This window comes from Agelaius phoeniceus, chromosome 13 (genome assembly GCF_051311805.1).
Source record: "Agelaius phoeniceus isolate bAgePho1 chromosome 13, bAgePho1.hap1, whole genome shotgun sequence".
Lineage (NCBI taxonomy): Eukaryota > Metazoa > Chordata > Aves > Passeriformes > Icteridae > Agelaius > Agelaius phoeniceus.
The window spans coordinates 3,199,600-3,219,940 of NC_135277.1; the positions used below are offsets into that span (position 1 = coordinate 3,199,600).

Here is a 20,341-nt window from a genome sequence, read left to right on the forward strand (position 1 = left end):
CGGCCCCGCCCCCGCCCGCGCGCCGCCGCCGCGCCGCCATTGGCCGCCGGGCTGACGGCGGGCCCGCCCCCGCCCGCGCGCCGCCGCCGCGCCCCATTGGCCGCCGGGCTGACGGCGGCCCCGCCCCGCGGCCCCGCCCCGCTGCCGTAAAGCCGCGGAGGAGTGGGGGGGCGGCTTTGCGACAGGGGGCGGCGGCGGTTCCGGCGCTGTGACGGAGCGGAGTTTGGGCCTCGCGGTTCGCCGGGGACGGGTGAGTGGCGAGAACTGCCTGGCAGCGGCCGCCGGGCAGCAGGGCGGGGACGGGCCCGGGCGCTCCGCGGCTCGGGGTGACTAAGCGAGGCCGCGGGTGTGCGGGCCGGGGGAATGAGAGGCGTGGCCTGGAGCGAAAGAGGCGGGTCCGCATTAGGAGGGGCGGGGCTGATGCGATATGGGCGTGGTTTGATTTGTACGGGGGCGGGGCCTTGGAGAACGATGCGGTGGCGGGAGGGGCTGAGGGGAGAGCGCCCGGGCTCAGGGCGCTGAGGGAGAAACGGGCGGGTGAAGGAAGGGGTGGCCGGGTGGGTGCGGAGGCTCGGGGTCTCTGCGCTGTGCGGATGCCGGGCCGGGAAGCCGCGCTGGTGGAGGGACGGGAGGCCTCAGACCGGCAGGCTGCGGCTGTGGGGGCTCTGGAGGAGCGGCGGCTCCGTGCTCGCTCTGTCACCCCGAGTGTCGCGGTTCCGATGAGCTCCCAGCGCTGCCAGGGCCGGTGAGGCGGGTCCGGGTCCGCTCCTGCCGGCGGGGACTGAGGGCGCTCGGCAGCATTGCAGCCAAAGCGTCCGGCGTGCTGAGGTGCCACAGTGAACAGGGATTGCACTGCTCGTCTTGTTTGCAAAGTCTGGAAGGAAATGACACGAATTTAGAGGCGTTTAGAGTGTTTCAACACTGAGCAGGAGCTTATTTATTGCGAGATGAGCCTACCAAGTCATTACGAGTACAAGGAGTCCAAAGTCTTTTTTATTCCTTAAATGCTATGATCATTTCATTATAAGCACATCCAGAGCCTTCAGATTCATAGCCAAAAGTCACGGACTGAGGTTTCATTTAGCTTTATCAGATTTCATTCTTTAATGAAAATAGGATGGGGTTTTGGATATTTTTTTCTAGAAAAAAGGGCCTTTAAGGTCAGCCCATCCCACCCCCTGCCATGGCAGGGACACCCTCCCCTGTCCCAGGCTGCTCCAAGCCCTGTCCAGCCTGGCCTTGGGCACTGCAGGGATCCAGGGGCAGCCACCGCTGCTCTGGGCACCTGTGCCAGGGCCTGCCCACCCTCGCAGGGAACAATTTCTTCCTAATTTGACTGAACTAACATTGTTGATAGCACGTTTTCCTTTTTTTTTTTTTTTTTAACTAACACAAATGGCTTATATTGACACACAATAACTCAGAGATATAAGTGAAGAGGTATAAGTTTCTTCCCTCGTTCTGTTTGCAGCTCCACTTGACTTTGGTTTTCATTTTAAAGCATTATTAATTATGGAAGTAACATACAAACCCCCTTTTTTTGGTTTCTTACTTTCTGAGTAGTTTTTCTTTTTTCCTTTATGTGATCAGTCTATATATAAGGTTTTTAGAACTGTTCCCTGTTGTTTATGCAGGAGTCTGGCTCTGTGAGGCGTTGCCTTAATTGGTTTTTAGATGCAGTCGTGAGTAACTCAGATAAATAATACAAATAAGGGTTGGAGCTTGTCACTGCTTCCCTTTACTCTTCAGCTTTGAGCTTTTCACTCTCGTGCTGTGTCTGAAACAAATTTAGTCCTTGTCTGATATTTTCTCCCTCTTTGAAGTAAATGCCTTCAAAATAAGCCCCCTCACTTTTCATTTCCTTCAGTGGCTTACGTTTGTGCACTGTTGTCATGTGTGAGTGAGGCATATCTTGGAGATGCTTTTGTAAAGTTTGCAAATCAATGGTGGAACACAAATGTGTTCTGGGAGGATCCAGGAAGGCACAGCCAACGTAGTGTGGTGGAGGTGAAATCCCACAGTGGGTGCCCTAGAAAAGTTCTGACTCTCTTCTGCCTTAACCACCTTGCTGGGTCGTGTGAATTTGTGCATGAGGTCCCTTCATCTACCACATAAGGTGATAATTCAAGCTGATCTCAAAAACAGGAGTAAATGTGTTGAGATGATTTTACTTTATTAGGTATTCATTTAGGATGAAATAAAGCTCAAGGATGGGAACAATAGCTACATAAAATATTCGGAGTGATTTCTGAAAAAATTTTATGAGGTTTCAGGTCATAAATTTCCACCTCAAGTAGAATTCTGAAAAGATTCTGCAAATGAAGAGGGAATTTATTGCCTGAAATACCAGATTTATTCTTAACATCCAGCAAAATGTGGAGTATGGGAAAGGATGGGGGAAGGGTTCTTGCATCTGTCAGGTAAGGAACATGCTGTAACATTTTGGAGTTTCCAGGTCAGCCCTTGCTGAATGTGTCTTTAAAAATACCACACCAGAGGGAATTGTAGATTCCTCCAGCAGGCAACTTCATGCTCTCAAATTTTAGTTTCTTTTCTGAAGGAACTGCTTCCTGATGGTGGGAGAAGTGATGAGGCAGGATAGCACATCTTGGGCTGCCTCTAATCCTTTGTGCCTTTGGGAAGCCATTTTGTCAATACATGCTTCAGTTGCAATGAAAAAATCAGGTTGTAAAAATGAAGGTGTAATTTTCAATGTTTGATGTTGTTTTTAAAACTTGTGAAGATGATAAGCTAGAACAGAAGTGCCTCATATATTGACTTTTACAATTCCACTGTTTTCTAATATTCTGCTAAAAAAAAGTAGTAATTTAAAATATTTGATCTGATGACAAATGCAGGTAAAACTGATACATAGATGGGAAGATCTTTAGAATTTCTTACTTGGTTGGAAGGCTGAACTGTTTTCTTCCTTTGGTAAGAAAGGGAAAATGCACTATCTAAATAAAAGCCAACTACAGGTGGATGGCTGCAGGATTCTGCCTGGAATTCTACCTGCTTGATTATGCTACACTTAGAAATGGGAATCCAAAAAGTATGCAAAGTATGAAAAAAGTATGAAAATTCCTATAATCAACTTTAGTTCCACTCCTAACTTCACCATAGATAAAGGTCATGAGTTTGTTGGTTTAATTAAAAGAGATCTGGCTAGAGTGCATGTTAAAAGTGCTCTAAGAAGATAAATATTACAGATGAGCATCATTCTTAATGTAGGTGAAAAAGAAACCCTGATATTTTTAAGGGTTTGTTGTTGTTTTGTTTTTTGTTTTTTTGTTTCCTGAGAAGATGGGGTATCTGTTTGGCCATTTACATACTGCACAGAAAATTGTGAGGGCTTTGGTGCTCACACTTGATGCAGAGATTTGAATTCTTAGTAGCTCTTAATTTTAAGCTGTAGCAAATCTTCCAGTGCTGTGATTGAAAGATATCTTCCATTGACATGGAGATAAAGAATTTTTTTTTTTTTACCTTTCCTGAATATGTTTAAGAAATTTTACACTTGGATTTTAAATTATTCTTTAATTTTCAGCTCCTTAATTGCTGTGCCCTTGAGGTCAGCCCACCTTGAGCCTGTGTGCAGCAGAAGTCAAGACTTGTCCTTCCTTTGGCTTCCATTTTTTTGAGAGTTGCTTCCAGTTCCAGCCTCAGTGGAGTAATGAGCATTTCCAGTTCAGAAGAAAATTTGCAGCTGAAATTTGTTGCCTGTATTTGGAGGCATCTATCACAAAAGAGTTCAGGTTCTAGTAGTTTTAGCAATGTAGAGAAGGCTTTAATCCAAGTTCTCATATCTTTAGAAGTAGCCCCTAATAACAATCATCTTTGGGTTTGTTAATTCCAGCTAATGAACTTTGGTGTTGGTAATATAATAGTGGAGCTGGGAACTTCTTCCCAGCATGGTAGTTCTTCATTTTAATGTCTCACTGAGACAGTTTTGTGCAGCTGAATTTGCATTTTCAAAACAAGTTTAATAATGGTAGCATTAACTCTAAGAATGTGTTGTTCCTTTGTATTTTCCAGTTGCTTGCAAAGTAACAGCAGAATGTTTTATTTATAGGTAACTTAGAAGAGAAGTGCCCAGTGGTGCTCCTGTTTCTCTTACTGGATGAAAGTGACCTGGAAGCTGATTTGCAGTGAACAATCAGTGAAGCCACACAGGATTTTGTGGAGCATTTCATGATCTCATCATGAAGATCTGTCTCCTGCAGCAGATGTATAAGGACGTTCTGGCAGGCATTCCCCTAGCAAGGGAAAGCCATCATTATTCCTCTTTAATTAATCTGTGTGTTGAGCAGCCACCAGGAGGAGATGGATCCTATCATCAGCAGCATCTGCCATCTACTGCTGGTGGCACTGGGAGCCACCAGGACTCTGATATGTCAGATGTTGTCCCTGCAGCAGATGATTTGTCCAACAGCTTTGCAAACATGAGCTCCTCGTTCTGCCCACGGGAGGTGACGCTGCTCCAGCTCACCTTGATCAAAATGATGGTGGCCAAAGCAGAGTCCCAGGAAATTGAACTCCACGTGAGACAGAAGTACTGTGAAATCTTTGTTCTTCTTCTGAAGGAGGCAAAAATTGACTCAAAATTGGTAAATTCTGAAAGATGTTTTTAGGAAAGCAGGAAAAATAAATAGGGATGTGCTTTAGATATTTTTCCTTTTTTACCTGTCTCCAGATTCACCTGCTGGGGTCTGATGATCGGCTGTTATCTCACATGGCCTCACAAAGTTTGGCATCTCTTGTGTATTTCCAGCTGAAGGAAGAGGTGAGTGTGGCATCACTTCAAAGCTCAAAAGATGGCTTAGTGAACCTGTGCCTGCAGGTTGTTCCATTTGACTCCACAGCCAAGTTTGTATTTTCTGAGAAACTTTGTCAGCTGTGTTAGGAGGAGCCTGGAGTGTGGAAAGAAAGGAGATCTGATGTGCAACAGAAGTGTAGAGTGTATATATAAAAATCTGGAATTTTATGAAACTCATTTAAGGTAAAATGGGTGTAGATGACAATCTCTTTAAGGTTACAATACAGATATTAAAAAAGCCATGATCTAGACTATCAGTATTTTTACAGTTCCTTGGTATCTGTTGGGTGATGCAGTAGATAAAACTAAATAATAACCTCCTGGAAGTTAATAAAATGCTTTGGTGTATGCTCTTGTTTGAATAACCCAATTACTTGAGGTTTTTTTTTAATTTGCTGTACATTTAGTGAATATGTATTGCAGTCTCCATAGTAGCATCCTGAACACAGATTTATTTTGTAATTATGTTTGTAATATTTCTCACCAAGTAGTCTGGGAATTATGAGTTCAGATCTGGTCTGTCTACAGAATTATCTGATTTTGGGTAGGTCACATGGCATTAGGAGGTTTGGTTTTCCCTTTTTGGAACATACAGATAATTTCTATTGCATGCATATGTTGCTTCACGTTTGTAATTAAAGACCTAATTAATGGCCCAGGACAGACGTTGTTTCTACCTGTGTTTTGTCTGTGCCTACATTTCAACCTTTTTAATATACAATTTGAAATCATTGTATTATGATTTCATGTAATTTGCATAACAACTGAGGAGCATACCTGATTGGGTTTGGAATTCTTTTTCTTAGGACGCTGTGAATGTGCCGTGGCTGAGCTTTAGCCTGGCCGCGCTGCTGGGATTCCCCGGGAGCGCGGGGGTGGCCGATTGCCTGTGGACTCTGGCGGCGATTCTCAAGGAGACGCTCAAGGACGCGCCCGTAGCCCGAGCAGGTAGCGGCGGTGCCGCCAGGAGGAGCAGCTCACCCGGGATTCCTCGGGAGTAGTTCGCCTCCAGGACGCCCCTGCCCTTGCTTTTATAGGGGGTGACCCAGTGCTGTTCAAATGTAGTGGTTTGAACATATTTCTATTCTGAAAGTAGTCACAACACCGATTAATTTCTCATTTGCTGATTTATCTGTTACACCACAAGTCAATAATGTGCCTCTTGTTGCTGTAGGTGCTCTGAAGAAGCTGTTGGCTCCTCTTGATGCAGTGCTTGAAGGATTTTATAGTGCCATCCTGCTCCATCATTTTGACAGTCACCACTACACTTCACCTTATTCTGAAGCTACAAACAATCTGATCAGTTTTATAGATCTGCTTGAAGCACTTTTGGTTTCCAGAATTGAACTGGAATTACCTCTCAGGTGCCAGAGAATTTTATTTTTGAAAGTTTCTTATGTCCTCAATGTTATTAGCTCATCGATTCCTTATGTAATCAAGAAGAAATTCATTTTGCTCCTTAAAAAATGTGTCCTTTACAAGTCCAGAGAAGATGCTAAAAGTGGATCACTGTTCTTACAAACCCCCTCTTTGTGTGAGGATATGCTTGCACTGAGTAATGTTGTTCTGCAGGTTGTGAATTTGACTTGGCTTAATCAGATCCCACTCAGTGGGAAGTCCAGCTACTTTGGAAGCAGTGAAACTGCTCCTGGACACGAGTCTCAAGGTGCTTCTGACCAAACTGTTCTCAGAGCCTTAAGTCTGGTTGTGCTTAAAGCACTGGAATTCAAGATTCACAACTCTGCCACAGAAGCAGAAATCAAAGGTAACAGTCCATTTAAATTTTGTTCATTAAGCAGCAAGAGTTTTAGAGCTTTCAGATTTTGTAGTCACAGTTCATTAAGACTGTAAATAGATCTCAGCTGAATTAGTGGTGGTGGGAGGGAGGAAGGAGAAGACCCACCCAAGAAACTGCTGTTGCTGTGTCCTGCCTAATTAGTTGTCTCCTTGCATTTTATCAAATCCTTAGCCCTGCAATATGCTGGGCTTGAAACAGCTGCATTTGGGATTGAAATTTTTACCTGTTAAGAGCATTAAGCCAGCTTGAGAACACCAGGCTCTTCTTCAGCTGGACAAGGAAAGAGTCCATAGCACAAGCATCTGCTCTGTTCAGGGTGGGGAACTGAAAGGAGCTGCAGGTAACACTCTTGTCTTTTCTAAGGTGGAGGTAGAACTTTAGACACCATTATGTATTTATTTTATTGAAGGTACAAGGCATTACTGTCAGCCAATGTCATCCCTGTAATGAGGGAAAACCAGCTGTGGTATAGAAAGGTAAATAAAAATAAGGAAGCTCCAAAGTAAGGCACAGGGAAATTGTGGGACACAGAATCACAGAAGGGCTTGGGTTGGAAGGGGCCTTAAAGATCATCCAGTTCCAACCCCTGCCATGCAGGGACACTTTCCATTAGACCAGCTTGCTCCAGGCCCTGTCCAACCTGGCCTGGACATTTCAGGAATGGGGCAGCCACAGCTTCTCTGGGGCCTGTGCCAGGTCCTCATTAGCCTCTCACAGAAGAATTTCTTCCTAGTATCCAACCTCACCCTGCCCTCTGGCAGTGGGGAGCCATTCCCCCTTGTCCTCTCCTTCCAGGCCCTTGTCCAAAGTCCCTCTCCAGCTCTTTTGGAGCACCTTTAGGCCCTGGAAGGGGCTCTAAGGTCTCCCTGGAGCCTTCTATTCTCCAGGTGAGCACCCCCAGCTCTCCCAGCCTGGCCCCAGAGCATCTCCATGGCCTCCTCTGGGCTGGCTCCAGCAGCTCCACATCCTCCTCATGTAAATGGCTGTGTTGTTCTTCACCCTGGCTGACATGTCTGGCCCTTCCAGTTCCCAGGTCTGAGCATTCCCCCCACAGCTGCTGCCTTGGGCTGCTTGCTTGCAGTGAGGGGCTGGCTGGGCAGGAGGAGGGCAGAGCTGCTGCTGTGCCAGGGCTGGGCTGGGGCAGCAATAATATATGTACTGATCCTGTGGCCAAAGTAATTTCTGTTTCTTTTTAAACAAGGGTGAAATTTTACAGCACTTTAAATACATGGAGGCATTTTAGTAGAAGTTCTAGACATAAATATTATTTTACTTTTTATATTTCTATACTAGGTAGCAAGCCTAAAATCAATTTTTAATTCATCTGTGTGAAAGAGCTACAACTTCCATAAGACAGCTTGTGAAACTTTTTCCAGATTTTTGGAAGATGTTACATTTGTGATGTCAGTTGCATTCTTAAAGATTTTTAAGTATTTGTAAAGAATATTTTACTTGTGATCCACCTTCTGAAAACTGTGTAGAGACTGAGATTGTGTAAGAACAAGTGAAAAGAAAAAACGTAGGCTATACCCATTTTAGATATCTCTATGAAAATTCTTTCTCAAAGGAACACATTCTCCTTTCTTTTCCAGATTCATGACATAAAAATGAGGTTTTTGATTAGATTCAAACACCCCAACTGTCAAGAGGAATTTCAATCTGAAAAGAATGGTACTTCCTTATTTTAGTGAAATTACAGGAAGTGTTTAAAACAAGCACCTAAATGCTTTAATATGCTAATTTCCCTTCCAGGAAGCTGCTTGATCTTCTTGTCATTAACATGGATTAAGGTGGCTTAACTTCAATTAATTTCAATTTTGAGAATCATTTCCAGGTTTATAGGGAAGAGTTGCAGTCTGAAGAGTAACTATTAATAACAAAGATAATTTGATGTTCCTATTATTTGCTGGGAGGAAAAGCAAATCTTAAAGTCAAATATTAAAGAAAATCACGTAGTGACGGTAAATAAAATTTATTTCAATGTTGCAGGAAAATTTTCTGTTTTCTAAACATTGAGTGTGTGCTGTGTTACATCAAAAACTGCTCTCTAGTATCTCATTAGTATTGAAAGTGTAAATTTTTTGACTTAAGGGAAAGAGTCTCTGTCTAATGAATACAAAGTGATTTTTATGAGTAAGCTACTGCACTAAAACGGCAAAAACTAATCTATAAAATTTGATGCTGTGATAAATCAGTTGAGCTAAGGAAAGAACTGCATTCATGAACTGTTATGCACTGTTAATTTAAAAAATAAAGAGTGTGTGTTGTTTGCCAATAAAAATGCATAGCAAAGCTCGTGGTTAATTTTGTTTTCCAGGAGACTTTGAGAGCTCCATGTCCCAGCTGCTGCTGTTCTGGAGGAGTCATGGAAAACCTTCCCCACAGTCTCATCCAGCTGGGCATCACTGTGAATGGCTCTCCTTGGTTTTCATGGAGCAAGATGATGACATGTGGGAAGCTGCTAAAGCTTTGTTGCTCATCTATTTAAAACTTGATAGGTCAGTGTACCTTTTTATTTCTGACAGAACTGTGAAGAATTGTACTTCAGGGAGGTTACTGTGACATTCCTATTGGTTGCTTTTTTTGGAAGGAAAATTATTTTTTGATAATTTAACCCCCCCCCCCCCCCCCCCCCCCAAACCTCAGGATGATGTAATGTGTGGTGTAAGAGCTGATAATTTAAGTATTTTTTGGGTGGAGATAGGAGTTGTGAAAGTTTCCTGCTAAATAATTTATCATATCCTGTAATTCAGGATAATTGACTCCATGTCTAAAATAGTGGTTACAGATAAAAAGCAAGATTGCTTTCTTACAACACTGAAGGTTTGACAAGAATGGGATATTAGAATTAAGCTTCAATAATTCAGGTACTTCTGGCTGAGTTTGTAAGGATTGGCCCTATGGGAATTCCAGCTACTTGATAAAAATGGCTCTTGCTAACAACTGAAAAGTGTTCTTCATGGATTTGTCCTGGATGTACAATGCTTCATTGTTGTTTAAATTACCATACAAGATATTATGCTGATTTATACAAGGCTCTCAAGCTTCAAGTGGGAAGATAATGCAAGTAACACCTTAGACACACACAATTCTTAGACACTTAACTGCAAGTAGGCTCCTCTTCCAGTGTGTGTAACATTCTGAAAGTTAGCCTAAATTCAGGTTAACAAAACTATTCAAATAAGATTATTTCATATTTATATTAAAGTACAGCTGATGTGTTGGAAGCACCTTTGTCGAGTGCAGAAGGTTTCCTAAGGAGTGCCCTTTCAGGCCTGCTTCAAGTGCTTTGGCTTCCTGAGCTGTCCCATCCCCTGGCCCCACCTGCCTTCATTCTTTCTCACTCTGATACAAAGACTTCTCTTTTTGTTCTTACTTTTTCACAAAATTAAAAAAAAAAGGCAAGAATTCATCTTACTGCTTAAAAAAAAAAAAAGTAAATTTCCACTAAATTATTTCCTGGCTTACTTTTCAGGTTACGGCGTGGTGCTGCTGATAACCTAAGCCACAAAGAGGAGGAATCCTGGCAGTTCCTTGTGCATGCACGTGGATATAACCCACACTGTATCTTCCTTTTTTTTCTGGAAAAGATTGCATTTGATTCCACAGTACTTCTAGATTTTCTGATTTCGTCAGAAACTTGCTTTCTGGAGTACTTGGTCAGGTACTTGAAGCTCCTTGGGAAGGAGTGGCATCACTTTGTCGATGTCTGTAACCATTTCGATACCAGGCACAGCGCTTTCCACCCACCCCACCGAGACAAGCAGAGCTGCGTGACTGGGGAGAGTTTGCCAAATGCAGTTTGTGCAGCAGAACCACGGACTGCGATGGCTCTGGCTGCTGCTCACAATTGCCCGGTGTTTACAGCACGGCACGGTGATAATGAGGCTGCGGAGTGGAGCCGGTCTGACTCACTGACCGGCGCTGATAGCGCGTCCCTGCTCGGTTCTCTTCAAAGCCTGGTTAATTATGACAGCTCAGAGGACTCGGAGGTGGAATCAGATGGAAAAGAGTGTTTGGTAAACACAAAGCAATTGCCCTCAAACAATGAGGGTGAGGTGAGGAGGAGGGAAACAGGTTGCAGCTGCAGAGATGATGACCGGAATCCACGCACCTCTGAAGTGTCGCCTCCGAAACCGAAGGGATCTCCTACCTCATCCTGTTGGACTCGTATGGCATCTCCAGATAACATTGCTCCCCTAAGAGTAATGCTTTACAAATCAACAAAGTGTTTGGAAGAGCTGCAGGAGGCTATTTTGAGGTTGCAGAGAAGAAATCTTTTCCCATACAATCCATCTGCATTGTTGAAACTGCTGAGCCACGTTGAGAAGATGAGTAAATCCATGAATCCACAATAATCCCAAGTGTCCTTGTGGGTTTTTTTAACGAGTTCACCAGGGAATATTTCCATGAGATTAATGACTTGTTGCCTCATGCCTCTTGCACTAGTCAGTGCATTTAACCTCCGGCAGGGTGAACATGGATTTGATTGGAACCCTAAAATCTGGAATTGCATCCAGTGATGTGATCCATGACCTGAGGGTCCTAAGCTTGTTCATGGTGTGTATGTCAATGTACAGTATAGAAGGATGAGTTGTTGGATATTCAACTTTTTGTAATAAATAACTCATGTGAAAGCATTTCAAAAATATATGCTAAAGTATTGTCAATTATACTCAATTCTATTTTTAGTTCATTGCCAGATTAGTGGTGGTTCATGGACTCGGGGCAAAGTTAATGCAACACTTGACTGCTTAGAAGTTGGGCCAAATAATATAGCTGGGGACAGTTTACTGTTCATCCTGTGTGTTCTGCATTGGTGCATTGCTCAAAGTGGACCTTCAGGTGTCTAAATTCATTTAATTAAAAGAAAAAGTAGATGTGAAATTAAAGGATATATTGTCTATGGAAAATTTTAGTTGAGCATTATATCTTTAACTAAGATTAGGTGATGCAGAAGTGACATTTCAACAGAATTTTTTGCATCCATCATGCATTTCCTATAAATATAGGATGTATATTTAATAAATCAGAAAGAGAATTAGAAAATAAGTGACTCCAGTGCAGTGAGAAGGATATTGAAGATGTTAAATTATTATACTTCTATCTTTTATTAGATGTAATTTGAATAACCAGAAGAGTGAGTGTCTGAGAGTTTGCCTGGGGGAGTGAGTTCAGAGCAGGATCCAAGGCAGTTGCTCTTAGCAGGAAAGCACCTGATGCTGCTTCATTGAACCTGCAGCTTGTAATGATCTGCCAAGGGTTAGGCACTGGGAAAACCTCAGACCTCTTCAGAACTGTGGGAAGCAGCTTTCCTGTTAGGATCTGCTCTTGAAGGTAAGTGCTCTGTTCTGACTGAGAACAAGTGCTCTCTTCCCTTTGAATAGAAATTTAGTGTTAAATTTAAATAGAGACTGAGCTGAGGTGAGCAGTCTCTGGAGCAGGTTGCTGACCTTCAATTCTCTGTGGCCATCTTCTAGATTAGTCTTTAGCCCTGACTGGTGAATCAATGCAACTGGGAGAGGAAGAAAACTGGATGTAGTGTATGGGATCCTTTAGCTGGCAGTTCCAGTGCTCCTGGAATGGTATGAGTGCACAGACAGGGAGGTTTGGACCTCAGTCTTACCCCTCCAGGATGACAGCAGTATTTTAGGCAGGAAGGAGTGATCCTCTTCACTGGCATGAGAAGCTCTGGGTGTTTGCTGTACCATGGTTTCTTGCTGAGATAAGACAGCTGTTGTGCAGAGGGGTGGGTGGGAATGTCAAGGAATGGAAACCTTTGCATTCATGCATGCAGTTGCTGTAGTTAAGAGCCAACCCTGGAGTTGTCCAGGGCAGCAACATGCCTGGCTTCTCTTTGTTTGAGCCCAGTTGTGCTGTAGCTGCTGAGTTGCTCATTTCTGTCAGGACTAAAATCCCTCTGGGCGTGTTCAGAGCTGCAGCTCCAGACAACTTGGGAACTTTTTCAGTTCAAATACAGGAAGTGCCATGGGCAAGGTGGTTGAGCAAGAGTTTCTCAAGTTCACAATTTTCAAAGTAGGTAGGTGCTTATATTTCAGTGAAATCCTTTCCACTATCCTCACTCCTTTTCTAATCTAGACTTTGCTGGCTAGTTTATTTTAATTGAGTAATTCTGTTTACACTGAACATAAGATTCAGTGTAAAATATTGTTCAGCATTTCTTGATCTACACTTTGCCAGTTGGAAGTGTCTAAATTGCAGCAATATCTCTGACACTGATATGATAAGCTGAGTGGGAAAGGTAGAACGGTGTGATAATTTTGGATAAGTCCTAGGCTTATTTGTCAGTGATTACTACAACTATATAAGCTTTTATAAAGAGTTTAGACATGTCAGGACAGTGTGTAGAATGTAGCAAGAAATGTAGGTGTCCTGATTTTTTTAAATACAGCAAATCCAGTTGCAGTCCAATTGTATTTAATTCTTATTTAATTCTGTTTGTGTGCCCACCTGGTTATTAGAAATATTAGAAGTTATTTTTCCCTTCTCAGAAAGCCATTGTTTTCATTTTTAGAATGTTTTAGTTGTAAAAGTGGGTAAACATAATTTGTATCTGGCAACTAGATACCTTAATGTGTTGATATTTTACCATTTATGACCTGAGATGGAGTTAAATTGATGAGTCAGGATTTTTTTATTGCTCACAAATTGAGGGTGAACCATGAAGGTGGATTGGACTTCTTTGGCTGTATTGAGAAAGCCAACCACAAAAAAAGCACCTTGCTAAAGAATTTGTGTTTTAATCAATTGGTGAGTGTAGAAAGTGATTTGGTTACATTTTGGTTGGGTTTTTTCAATGATACAAAGTTTTCAGGCACAGCTGTTATTTCATGTCCTAGAACAAATTAATTTTGATTCAGCTGCAGAACCTGTTACCAGTGTTAAGTTAGAACTTGGGAATTGGATCAATGTGCCTTACCTCTGGATATTGATAGCTGTCAACTTTTCTTGTATTATTTCAAAGCAAGCCAGAACAATCAGGTGACCTGTGTGGACACAGTTTTCTATCTGAGGACTCCTCCTGAAGTGTTCAGTTGGCCATTGATGCAGTTGTTTGGTGGAGTTTACTTTCAACATCAATAGAATAAGTTAAGCTTTAATGAGGTAAGCAGTTAGCACTAGAAGTTGCTTACAGGATGTGCTTTTTAAAAAGAGCATTTTTTAACTTTTTAACTCAATGTTTGTAGAGCTTGATTGAAGCTACAATGAATCCAGGTGGTTCCACAATTGTGGCTCTTCAAACTGGATTTTCTCCAATATTTTTATGGCTGCTTTTCATTCTGCTTTTAAGACTCGTAGTACAGGTTTTAATCCTGTAGTACAAGAATAAAAACCAACCTTGGGAGCCTCCATACCTGCAGTACCCTTGTTGAGCTGGGAATAGGGAGCCTTGGTTGTTCCCTGGTTTATCACTGCAGGATAAGCTTTGTTTGTACTTCTTCCAGAGTCAGTCTGGGATGGTTTCTGAAGTCAGTATCAGAGATTTATCACAGTGTCAGTAGGAGTGAATATATTGTGGTCATAACAATGTTACTTCAGTGTGTTTTCCCTTAGAGTTACCCTAATGAGTTTGTAAATTCTTGCTGTATTTTGTTCAACCCTTCTGGGCTGCCTGGTTCACTCTGGACCCTGGTTGGAAGCCAGCAGTGTGTCAGAATGGATGGCAGCAGTCTTTTACTGCCCCTGCCTCCACAGCAGGAATGGGCCAGGACTTCATTGAGAAACATCTCAGGGATTTAAGCTTTTCTAAGTCATTATCTTCTTAACTGTTGTGTAAATGAGTTTATTGCTGATAGCTGACAGAGATGCCCTTTAATACACCTGCTGGCTTGGTGCTGGCTCCAATTACATCATGAATGGAAGGAATAAAATAAATTTGATGGTAAAAATTTTCATGGAGAATTACAATATCCTTAGTCATTTCTGATTCCTACTGTCCCTGTACTGCAAAACATGAATTTTGCCAGTCAGCAGTGTCCTTTTAGGGGGGATATTTGGAAAAAATGTGAATTGTTGGAAAAAATAGCACACACAACCTCAACAGTGAGCGCTGCTGAATGGTGGCTTCCTTAAAGTTTGTAGGGAAGGTTTGCAGGCCCATATTCTGAAATTGTCAGGAATTGTAGCTGCTAATTGGAGTTAGCCAGGTATCTACCCCATCTCATCCTAGTTCTTGAGAGTTAAAAATTAATATTTTCTGTGGTACTTCTAAAATGTTCCAAATGCCCTTAGCATTTGAGGAAGTAATAGCCACATATTAATACATGAATAATAATTTGAAGTCTGTTTTGCAAAGGAATGTATATTGATTAAGTGAAAAAGACAAATGACAAAATCCTATGTCCATATTTCTTTCCTTGCTGGAAAGGAAAAAGTTTTATTCTCAAGTGTCACCTTCCAGGGTTTGTCAGATCTTGGAGTAACTTTGTCACTGCAGATCTTTCATAGCTCTTTCATGCAGGGATTTAACTGAAACAGAAATTAATGCTTTCTGGACATTTACCTCTAGTACTTGGCTTCCTTGATAATATTTATATTCTTCAAGAAATTTGTGCCTTTCTGCTGACACCATTACAGCTACTGTGAAAATTAGGCAATGACCCATTAAGCAGCAAATACCAAACTCAACCAAATTTTTAAAAAAATTATTTATCTCCTCAAGAGAGAATCCAGTACTTGGTCACCTTCAACAGAGCATTGGTCCCTCTAAAGGTGGGTTTCTTTACCTCAGCTAAAATCACTGACCAGTGTGCTGCCACTATTTTCTGTACAATTATTTACAATTATTTTCTTTATGATTATTTATAATTATTTTCTGTAATTGTCACTTAGAGCTGAGGCATAAGTGGGAATTGCCGAGTGTGAAGCATCAAAGGAATTCTCTTTGTTTCACCAAGCAAATGCTCATATTTTGTTTTTTGTGGGTGATTAAAGATTGATGCTCCAAGAGTCTCCCAGCAATGTAATCAAACAATGTTTGCAGCATTGTCTTACGTGCAAGTGTTACAAATTGTTGGGGTTTATTTCATACTGTTGTTAAACCAATGCTTCCAGCCCCAAGGATTCATTATTTTTTTGAATCCTATGTTATTCTTATGTTGTTGGAAATGGGTTAAGAAATTCTAAGTTGATTGGATTAATTGTTAAATCTCTTATTGCTGCAGCCAGAAGATTGAGTGAATTCTTCTAGATTTTCAGATAGTGGCAGCACAGGAGTGTTGAGTGAATTGGCAGTGCTGTAGGTGGAGAGGAAAACGTGACTTTTGCCTCTGCAAATGTACTGGAACAAACTTGGTGACAGTTCCTTATATAGATAAGCAGTTATATTTGACTTTTCTGGTGTTTTAACAGAAAAGAGACTTGGACAAGTATGGACAAGTTGATGCTAAATCAAGGGAAAGGAAAAAAAGCCCTCTCACCAAGATAATTTAAAGACAAAACAATTAGGATTTTACATAAGGAATGTCACAACCAAACTGTGAGCAGATGAACTCTTCAGCAAATCACATCTCTGTGCCCCTGCATAGGAGAGGATTCTTAATTCCTGTCCAGGAGGCTGATTGATACAGGGTGTGTTCAGTATTTGAATGGAATACAGCCAAGGGCTTGTAAGGGAGCATAATTGTGGTTTTCCTGGCCTTGGTGGTTGAGTGTGTGAGAGAAGTTGGTTGCAAGGCAGTCCCCAGGTAAGGTCTTTTCCTGGAGCCTTTTTTCCTAAGGCATATCCCAAGCCTATGGCAGGCTGGATCAGCAGCAGAGGGAGTTCCTTCCCTGCACTGACTTTATCCTTCCACTATTGCTCCTGATATCCTCCCTTCACCCACTTCATCCAAGTCATCTTCCTCCTATTGCTAAAGCCCAGATTCTCAAAGTAATGAATTTTCTTTCTGGCTAAAATTCACCGAGTTCTGAAACAACAATTTCAGAAGATTTAATTGGTTTGAAGATTTCAGCCCGTGTGTTCAAATTTTCCTCATTTGTACCTGCAATGGCACTTGTGGATGATAAATATCTATTGCATTAATGGTTGCTGCATTCAAGATCAGGTATCTAGTCTTTATTTATGACAGATGGCATTACTAATTAATTAGTAACGAGCCTCTCCTTAGTGAACCTTTCCCTGTAAGGATCTGGATTATGAATCAGGTCATACTAGGAGGGAACATCTTGAGGAAAAAGCTTTCTGAGAGATTTGAGACTTTTTCATTCCTTTGGTGTAAGGGAAGGCTGCATATTAGAAGATGTGAATTCCTGTGAAAAGAAGGATCTTGGCTTTTAAACGACAGATTACAAGGTTTTGAATATGATATTGTGACACATGACTTGGAATGATTAATTTTCAGGCTCTTGTTTATTCTTGAGGCACAGAAAGTACAGGAATGTCAAGGTTTTTTACTTTAATCTTGAAGGAATTCCTGATGGCAAGGAGATGGCTTTCACTGGTGGTGAAGAGAGAACTCAGAGTGCAAATGATTATTAGATCAAATTGATTCTTACTTTTCCTCCATGTATACATATGACTGAGATTTGTTTAACACTCTACCACTGAGATAATCAGTTAGCAAAAATGGTTAGGTACTAACAGACAGTATATCTAAAACATTTATTTTTGGTTCCCCACATTCATTCCAGGATATTTTTTTTATATGTATATATTAAGGGAAACAAAAGAAACCCTTAGGGGTTTTGGGGATTGTTTTGATGTTTCTTCTCCCTCTGCAGGTACCACCACACATACTTCTGATTCTAGAAGCTTAAGATTTAAAACAAGTCTCAAAGATTTGCCAGGAGGGTTTTCTCTAGGGAGAAAGTTTACTAATACTGTAAACTCTCTTATGTAACTGCTTGGAACCTCGGCTGGAAGCTCACACCCACTGTGTGGATAAACAGTAATTTATTACATGAATTCAGCTGACTGGAAAAGAGGGACATTTTGTAACATTTTCTGAAAGAAACAAATTTTTCTTACTTTGTTGGAATACTTTTTTTACTGAGAACTTATACATAATTCCCAGTGATATGTAAAATAATTGGGTAAAATACATGTCTCCATTATCTAGCTATATTTAGTTATATTAAAATGTCCAATGAATGAGTAGATATTGTGCTGCAAGTAAGGAATAGTAGCACTTAAACTTTTAAATTTTTATTTTCTCAGTGAGACGTGCAGACTAAGGTATTTTTTTGGTTTGATTTTTTTTTTCCAGCATTCAAATTTAAGACTCCTGCAGGATAAGCCCTATGGAGGTGCAGGGATAATTGTAAGGTCAGTGGGCACTTTAATCAAGGGGGTATGATTAGCTTGTTACTTACCACAGAATATCTTTAATCTTGTAATAGTATCCTATCTAGGTGGTGCTAGCCTAACAAATGCTGCTCAAAAAGGGTAACACATGTAAAAACATGTGTTCCTTTTTTATTTTTGTAGCAGTCCCATGTTTGCTCCAGTCAACCCAACTTTTTTTTTTTTTTTTTTTTTTTTTTGCAATTTGTTGTAACACTGAAGAAATTGTGGTTTTAAGCATAAGAAAGATGTTGGTGCCAATTAACCTCTTCCATTCCTGGCCCAGCATAGGTCAAGTGATGTATGAATCAGCTTGCTCTAGGCTTTCCTAATTGGCAGAGAGTTCCTAAATCTTCTGCTTGGTTCACAGCAGTGGTTCACTCAGATGTGGGAAAGTTTGGAGATCATTTAAAGCAGCAGCCAAGCCATAATCTTTTCTGAAATGCCCTTTCATGTTTAATGTTTCTCTGGTGCATCAGGTTATTGAATAGTGCTCCCAGTTTCATGGAAGGACCAAAGACTTGTAATAGCTGCAAGATAGAATACCTAAAATTAAAGAAATGCCATAGGAAGAAACCCACGTTTTTCTCACAAGGAGTTATAAATGAAGAGGTTGCAAATATTGCCTGGGTCCCATCTTCTTTCATGGCAGGCTTACAGATCCAGATGAAAGTTTCAGTGTGCTCCAAAGGAGCTGTGGGAAGGAAGGCCTGCAGGAGGGAGCCTCTCCACTGTTATTCCCACAGATGCCTTCTGTGCTTTGGGAACTCTTGGAGCCCCAAAGCACTGATGGCTGGGGGCCTTACCAGTTACTATTCTGTTTCTTCATTCTTGTGCTCTCCCACAGCCATCTGCTCCTGCCTTCCTTCTGACAGAGGGCTGGCTGAGATGGAGCTTTGGCTCAACTCTGGCAAGTCTGGTCCCATTTCCTGGGCTGCTGTTTGCTGACTGCAAGCAGGAAGAAAAGGCTAATAAAAGGTTCTTTGCTCCTGGCTTGTCTGTGAGCTTCTCTTCTCCACATTAATGTGTCCACCAGAATGCAAATAATGCCAATACTTCTGAAGGCTGTTGTTATTTGAAACTGGGGAGAGCTGCTGAGGAATGACTTTCAGCTTGATTCCTTAGTCATGGAATTAAAAAAGAAATTAAACAGTCAGATAGGTTAAGTAAAACTGCCATGTTTCTATGGTATCTCTAACCAAACACACGCTCAGTGTGTGCTTTCTTCTGCTTTAGGAATTTCAGAAATTCCATTTTTGATCTTCTGAGGAACTGGAACACTTGTTGTAGAACATTCAGTTGATTGAGGCTGGAAGTACTGCTGAGAGTGCTCAATAGGAGCAGAAACCTTTCTCTAACTTTATTCAAAACCCCACACTTCATCTAAAAGCTGTCAGGGTGAAGTGATGTTTTTGGTGCTCCCTTTTCTGCACCCTCAGCAGGCTCAGCATCCTCCCGTGTGCGTGGAGCAATTTCCAGCCAGACCAATTCTCATCGTGCAACGGAGGCCACGTGACTTCAAACATTTCTTCATCTGCTGTGTTGAAAGGAGCAGGGAAGGCAGTGGCACTGCTGCTGCTGCCGAGTTTCACGGGGTGATGTGGATGACATCAGGATTGCCTTCAGTCAGAAATCTTGAAGTGCAGCTTTGCTGGGTGGGTCTCAGAAGAATTTGAAAGGGTTCTGGAGATAGGGCGTGTTTACCTCGGTCAGAGTAGTGAGTGTGATGCCTCTTCCCTGCTAATGTGTTGATGGTCTCTGACTGCAACATCAGAAAGGTAAGAGTTCCTTTTTCTGCCCTTTTTTCCTGGCCTGGTACATTTTGTTGGAGTTTTTCCCCCTCTCCTCACATCACCCTGTGTTCTGAATTGTCAGCATGTGCTTGGTCTCTAACGTTGTTTAATAAGGGAAGAGTAGAGTAACTCCCATGAGTAGTCCTCAGATAAAGAGTGGAATGACATTAATGAGATTTTATACTTTGCCACTAAGTATTCCAACCTATGAGAACTGCTTCCTAGTGAAGGAAAAAATTAAAAAGACAATCCAGGTTACAGTAGTAGCTTCCCTTTCTACTTCTTGTACATTATCCTGTTAAGTGCTTGTAACAGCACTTCTTTCTGAACTGGGAGGAAATTTTCTTAACAGGAATAAATACTAACTAAGGATATTGGTGTGATTATATAAGAGAAAAAACCCCTTGATTTTGAGTAGCTTGAAAAAGCTACTTCTAAATTTTTATGTAAAATGCTAAGAAAAAAAATCCTTTAAGAAATTCAGTTTAACAGAGGTTTGGTGGGTTTTTTTTTTTGTAAAACTTCTCTTTTGAAGCTCTGAAGAAGCTTGTGCTATAAATAACACACCTAAACAAGCTGCTAGAGAGGGTTATTTCATAGTAATGCCCCAACATTCAGATGGAAGAACC

At 41.6% G+C, this 20,341-nt stretch overlaps 2 protein-coding genes across 3 annotated transcripts in view; both read left to right on the forward strand.

The window, feature by feature from the left end:
• Positions 1-136: 136 nt before the first annotated feature.
• On the forward strand, positions 137-11,294 carry LINS1 (lines homolog 1). Its single transcript, XM_054642195.2, has 7 exons — positions 137-250; positions 4,073-4,607; positions 4,694-4,783; positions 5,623-5,764; positions 5,991-6,581; positions 8,932-9,112; positions 10,090-11,294. The coding sequence occupies exons 2-7, from the start codon at positions 4,203-4,205 to the stop codon at positions 10,970-10,972; spliced, it is 2,292 nt and encodes a 763-aa protein (XP_054498170.2). The 5' UTR covers positions 137-250; positions 4,073-4,202; the 3' UTR covers positions 10,973-11,294.
• CERS3 (ceramide synthase 3) overlaps positions 11,047-20,341 on the forward strand; it is a 43,671-nt gene continuing 34,376 nt past the window's right edge. Inside the window, exons 1-3 of one of the 2 annotated variants that reach the window (XM_077185440.1) lie at positions 11,047-11,174; positions 11,732-11,951; positions 13,600-13,739. In XM_077185440.1, coding sequence (XP_077041555.1) covers positions 13,735-13,739 — 5 coding nt within the window. In that variant the 5' untranslated portion in view covers positions 11,047-11,174; positions 11,732-11,951; positions 13,600-13,734. Of the gene's footprint in view, positions 11,175-11,731; positions 11,952-13,599; positions 13,740-18,994; positions 19,698-20,341 lie in introns of those variants that run through there. The other variant, XM_054642223.2, reaches the window with a different exon arrangement.